The sequence below is a fragment of the Myripristis murdjan genome, chromosome 13 (genome assembly GCF_902150065.1).
Source record: "Myripristis murdjan chromosome 13, fMyrMur1.1, whole genome shotgun sequence".
NCBI classification, from domain to species: Eukaryota; Metazoa; Chordata; class Actinopteri; order Holocentriformes; family Holocentridae; genus Myripristis; species Myripristis murdjan.
The window spans coordinates 28,157,730-28,164,160 of NC_043992.1; the positions used below are offsets into that span (position 1 = coordinate 28,157,730).

The 6,431-nt window shown below is 46.6% G+C and overlaps 1 protein-coding gene across 2 annotated transcripts in view; it reads left to right on the forward strand.

The window, feature by feature from the left end:
• sik2b (salt-inducible kinase 2b) overlaps positions 1-6,058 on the forward strand; it is a 38,864-nt gene extending 32,806 nt beyond the window's left edge. The window contains exons 12-15 of one of the 2 annotated variants that reach the window (XM_030066770.1): positions 1,666-1,823; positions 2,628-2,741; positions 3,063-3,154; positions 3,637-6,058. In XM_030066770.1, coding sequence (XP_029922630.1) covers positions 1,666-1,823; positions 2,628-2,741; positions 3,063-3,154; positions 3,637-4,285 — 1,013 coding nt within the window. In that variant the 3' untranslated portion in view covers positions 4,286-6,058. The remainder of the gene's footprint in view (positions 1-1,665; positions 1,824-2,627; positions 2,742-3,062; positions 3,155-3,636) is intronic. The other variant, XM_030066771.1, reaches the window with a different exon arrangement.
• The last annotated feature ends 373 nt before the right edge of the window (positions 6,059-6,431 follow it).

Below are 6,431 nucleotides of genomic sequence, written 5' to 3' on the forward strand. Positions count from 1 at the left end.
CACTATTTTTTGCCGTGGACATTCAGTAATCGCACAGGGAATTATTCAACATAGAGGAAGAGATGCCAATTTATCCACTGAAAATAGCCTTGATAAAGCGGAATGTAATGCAGCTACAAGAAATTTTGGAGTTGCAAGTAAATGATGTGACTCCTGCTTTTTATTGACTGGAAATGCTCACTCTTTTGCTGTCGCTTACCAATATCACCACCCAAAAAGTAAACTACAGCACTTTATGGTGCTTTATAGATCTGTCCTGTTTTATGTGTGTATTTATGGACCTGAGTCTGCTAAATGAATTGAATTGAATTGAATTTAATTGAATTTATAGCGAAGTAACTCCTGGAATGGACTGAGCATCATAGACAGATGATATTAAACAGTGTGAGATTCTCAGGCACAGGAAGATAGATGGCATCCGACACAACACGTAACAGTAATACTTTGTGGTATGAGTTGCTCAGAAATTAGTCTTGCATTATTAGAGTGCCACGGTATCACATATACAGAAAAACATGTAAGAAAGGCATCCAAAAAGTGCAGCGGCGCATATGGCTGAGGCACTAGGATCCAGGGAGCACCTGAGTGCCACTGTCAGAACGAGCCTCATTCCCACCCTCTCATTTTCTCCCCCTCCTCTCTCTCTCACACACTTTCTTTTTTTCGCTCCATCCCCTCCTTCCTCTCATCCTCTCTAGTCTCTCAGACAACTATGATGACGATGATGATGATGATGATGATGATGATTCATGTTGTGAATCAGAAAGATCTTTGAAGATTTCAGCCCACGTCTCTCTCTTTCCGTCTCTCTGTCTGTCCATCTCCCTCACCGCCGCTTGGTCTCTGTCTCTCACACACACACACACACTCTCTCTCTCTCTCTTTCTCACTGTCTCTGTCTCTCGCTCTCTCTCTCGCTCTCTCACTGTCTCTTTAAAGTTTAATTCTGTGGCAGTCAGGATTTGTCTTTCCACTCCATACCAGAAAGTGAAACTAAAATATCCATAGGGAATGTTAAGCAGCCTGTGCTTTCCCTCCACCTCTGCGTTCCTGTTTCACTGAGAGCTATAGGGGTGTGTGTCTAGTGGTTAGAAATTACCCATACCCCAACCCAGTAGAAACTACAATAACACTTTGGAAATGTGCAGTGTCTCCTCTAGTGTGAAATGGACTCTCATTATTATGCTTTCCCAAATGGTATTCCTGGTATTGTGTTTTTTCATGTGATGCGGGGGGGGTGAGAGTCGAGGCTGTGGATGCTTTTGCGTCAGACTGCTGACTCCGGTTTTAAATAACTCCCTCCATTAGGGTGAGTCAGGTCGCACTGTTCACAGCCACCACCAGTCACCGTTGGATGATTCTTCTTCTGCGTATTCACACAAACACAAAAACAGAAGCTCACACCCACTAGCTCATGACGTAAATGCAGTCACATTATCAGTAGGGGCGAAGAAGAGTGCTAACCAGTTAGCCAGTTCGCTGACGTCAGAGAGGCTTAGCTGCGCTGGAGCCTTCGCCATCTCATTATGCAGTGATGCTATTGATCCCACTGATCAGCTGCTGCAGTGATCAATATGGACTCTGTATCTGCTGTATGTACTCATGTGTGTGCTTTTTTGATGTGTGTGTGTGTGTGTGTGTCCTCGTCCATCTCCCCCCTCACAGGTCTGGTTGCATTTCGGCAGCACCTCCAGAACTTGGCGAGGACCAAAGGCATCCTGGAGCTGAACAAGGTCCAGATGTTGGTGGAGCAGATGGGCTCTGGAGAAGGGGGGGCCATCGGTCCCCTAGGGCCACAGCATCACTTGCACAACCTCCTGGAGGTCAGCCTTGCTGCATCGTTACCACACACACTCACACTACATCCCGTTCAAGATCTCGCTCTTCCCAATCCCTTTTTCAGCCTCAATCTCTCAGTATCCTCATCCCCTTTTGTCCAGAACTCCCCCCCTCCAGGCTGTTGTGTAACCCCAGGAGAGGCAGCCAACTGTGGCTTGTTTACTGTCTCCCATCCCCTGGGGCCTGGAGCCTAGAGCCTGGGCCAAAGTGAATGCAGCCATTGTTGAAGTCACTCAGGCTAGCCATAGTAGTGACTGGTACTCAATGGGCCTAAACTGAACACACACTGACAAAAAGGTGCACGCATGTACGCACACTGACACACATACAAAGACAAACCACTGAAGGCAGTTGCATCACTTCTGAGGAAAGACATGCAGGCCTCTTTACTGTAAACAGCACACTAAATCAGTTGTAGTAATGGAAAATAACTGGAGGTTTTCCATTTCTCCATCTCCAATAATGTAATATTGCAGCTCTTTGTTGGTTATGATGCTTGGGCCCATCATCCTTTTAATTTGTTTTTATTTCATTTAACTAATGTGTAATCCCTGTGGTACATGCCATTTAGAGGCATCTGGCTGAACCGACAGCACAAAGGCATTTAGACAGGAGACGGCATGGGTAATCCAGTTAGACCACATGATGGAGCATACCACCTCTGACACACAACTTCATAAACTTAACAGTGGAGGGGATTTGTACATGTGTGTCCTTGTGCATATATGTACATTGACATCCGCCTCCCTTGTTGTAATACATGCCCTGCTTTGTGTCTTTGGTTGAAGGGTGAGGCATCCAAGCCGCAGGAGAACCTAGCTTTATACCAGAGTGGGCCCCAGCCACCGCTCCTGTCCCGCAGACAGAGTCTGGAGACACAGTACCTCACTCACAGGCTACAGGTACTGTGTAACACCAAGAACACTTGCAGATTACCTTGTGGCTCTGACCACGTTTACTGATGAGCGTATTACACCTCTGCTACTGGTTGTTTGCTTTGGCTGTTGCAGAGCAAAAGGCCTGTGCGCTTGACATTCAGTGATGTGTGCTGTTGTGTAAATGTAAGGATTAGTGGTCCTGCCCGAGATGTCTGCAGTCAAACAGCCTGGGATATAACATTATGACTGCTTGACCTGAACCTGCTGTGAAGTGAATATTTGTAGCTTGTTACCATGGTAGTTATCCAGAACAGAGAAATCAGTCCCACTCTGTCTTGTGTCCAGAAGGCCAGCGTCTTGGCTACCAGTCCTGCTAGCTGTCAGCTCTTCTGCAAGGAGACTCCTCGAAGCTTAGAGCAGCAGCTGCAGGAACACAGGTAAACCATGTTAACACTATCACACATCTCATTTTGTTCTTTACTGTTGTATTATTTCTGGTACTTCCTAAAAATCTATTCGCATTATGTCCTTTACATGGAGGTAAAGGAAGACTGCCCCCTATTGCTAGAAATTAAGTTGCCTGTTTGTAATTATAGCACAAGAAAGTTTTGATAGGCAATCAGTAATAATGTGGATGTGATGATCAAACAGGTAGAGGCAAATAAACGAACAGCTAGCACAGTCTAATATGTTCAGAAAATTGTCTCCCATTATTGTAATGCAGCCTTTAAAACCGGGAAAAGATAACAAATGCTGTTTTTGTTTCCCATCCTACATTAAATATATTTTGCTGCTCCTTCCATCATTCTAATTGTCTCCAAACTGCTAATATCTGTCTCTTAATCTCTTGCTCTTCTTGTGTGGGTCGGTCTCCTTTGCTGTTGTGCTCTAACTGGGCTCTGCTGCCCTCCTACCACAGACTGAACCAGAAGCGGATGTACCTCCAGCAGCAGTCACAGGGCATGGGACTGCAGGCCTACTTCAACCAGATGCAGATAGCGGAGGGCTCCTATCCCACAGGGGGCCCTGCCCTCGACCCAGCAGCGTCCCCTGGTTCCCCTCAGGGCACCCCCATGTCAGCAGCCCATCAGCCCCAGCCCCAGCAGCAGGGCAGCCCGCAGGCCTCTCCCCCCTTCAGCCAGAGCCTGGGCCCTCTGATGGAGCCAGGGGAGGGCCTGGTGTATGACCCCTACATGAGCCACCACCACTACACCCAGCACCTGTCCCCCGGACCCCACCTACACCACCAGCTGCAGTGCCCCCAGCCTCACGAGGCGTCCGCCACTGGCCTAGGCTATAGCTACTCCACTGGCTGTGACCTCCAGGCCCTGGGACCTTCAACTGAGGCACTTTACCCAGAGCAGTATGAGCTGCCCCTGGACCCTGGCCCACTACCCCCACTTACCCCAGGAGAGGTTGCTAGGGCTTCAGCTGGAGCTCCAGTTGGGGTTTCGGCTGGGTCCGGGCAGTATGAGGGCGTGGCACTGCCTGACCTCCAGAGCTCCCTCCTGGACAGTGAGATGATGGAGACGGTGGACTCCCAGCACGGCTTCGTACTGGTCAACTGAAGCCAGCTGAGGGGGCTGATAGAAGGCAGTATTAAGCGATGAGAACCTGCACAGCATTAAGAGCAGAGGGAATGGAGATGTAAGCGGAGGCCACAAGGGTAGCGACAGGGAAGGAAAAGTGTTTAATTTTTGTACGACTAATACAAACTCTACTTCTTAGTTGTGTCGAACCTCAGACAACCTCTCTACCAAAATCCTCCCTTAGCCTACCTCCCTTTCTCCCTCTCCTCCTGTGTTCTCGCTCTCACCAGCTCTATAAGGCAGGAACAGGCCTGGTGTGGTACAACATGTGCCAAGGCTTTGCCAGGCTAACTGAGCAAGGTTTCTGTTGGCATGGATGTTGTGTCACCTGTGAGGTGACGAGCTCTTCATGACTGCACCGTGCAGCCCGGGGATGTTGCAGATCCTGGAGGCTGCCAGTGTGCAGCGTTTCACATAGAAATGGTTTGGAGGTGAACTTATTTAGGACTGAGCGACTGGCATCCAAAAGCACAATGGCTGGCAGTGCTTTTTGTATTGAAAGTAGGACACCATCAACTACAATAGACTGGGTATCAAAACACTTTTGTGCATTTCTTTTTGAATTTCAATAGATAAAACAAGCTGAACAAGAGAAAATGGCCCTCATTTATCATGCTACCGTCAGTGTCACCACAAAGTCAAGTGTCGCGATGGTTGCGAGAGACAGAACTCATGGAAGTTCCTTACACACTGAAGTGTACACAGCAGCCAACATGCAGGTTCCAACATATTTACCAGTGCAAAACATCTGACTAAAGCATTAGCCAGACATGCTGATTTAAATGTTAGGATAGAGAGTAACGCGCCATCTTCCTGCCATTTGTTGAGCATGTGCTACAGCCTATAGAATAAGCTCTCCACGATACAACTGTTAATCAAGCAATGAAATTAAAGCAAGCAGGCTTTGGCGTAGCTATGTGAGATAAATACTATGTTTATTTAGTTTCTCTGTGTTTTTAAAACTTGTAACTACTGATCCAGATTTATTTCTTACACTACTGAACTGCCTTTCCGCCTTTCCATCTGATTGTACACTTCTGGGTTTGATTTTTACTCACACAACGCGTACGACCAGATTCAAATGAGGCAAGATAATAATTTTTCGCGGGGGGAGAAAATATCCACGCTTATTTTACGATTAAATTGGGTCATGCGTTTGCTTGATAAATGAGGGCTAATGTAATTGTAACGTGCGCTTGGTGAAGAAGTTGCGATGTTAGACAGTCAATATTATTCTATTTTTGTGGCAATATTGAAGCAATATTAATCCTTGATGTTGGGGGATTATCAAAGGAAGCCTCACCTGTACAGCCAACTCTGATTGGTTCCTGGGACCTCTGAGTCGTCAGCAGCAACATCACGGAGCCGATGATGTAACCAGGAGATAATCTTTCACTGGCCTTGCAAGTGCAGGGATAAGCCTGGGGAGAGTCACGTGTGTGTGTGCATGTGCGTGCGTGCGTGTGTGTGTGTGTGTGTATTTGAGTGTGATTGTTCTTGTTTGCACAGTTCATACACTTGACATTCAAATTCCTGAATAAATCACATGATGTGTGCATCACATCGGTCAATACTGACAAAGACAAACACTGTATCTCCGTTCCATATCCAAGTACATCCACTCTGTCAGATCAACAGATCCCACCGACTGTGCTGTGCTGTCCCCCAGTGCAAAGTTGTAGCTTAGAGGTGATGGCTTAATTCCAGCTTACATCCTTAGCTCCGGTCATGCCTATGTGTTGTGATAATGATTAAAAATGTCTAATCATGTTTATAATAGTGGAATGACCCCTTAAAAAAAATTCCCTAAATTAGTTTTCATGAAGGAATGTTTTCTCTCTGATGTTGGGGCTGCTGTGAGACGAAGACCAGCAGAACGTTAGTCACCTGACACTGGATTTCGACTAGTGGCTCACCACGGCTCTTTGATTGACACGGCAAGCCTGCTACAAGAGGAGGGGTGTTTTTCTTTTTTCTTTTTTTTTTTTTTAATACAGCACTTAGACTGTGTTGAATCTACTTGAAGCGCACAGATGTATCTTCTCTGACAGGTGATTAAAGAGAAAAAAAACTACTTTTCATTGGAAAAACAGGACAGGGACGTTTTGAGGGTTGAGATGAGGTT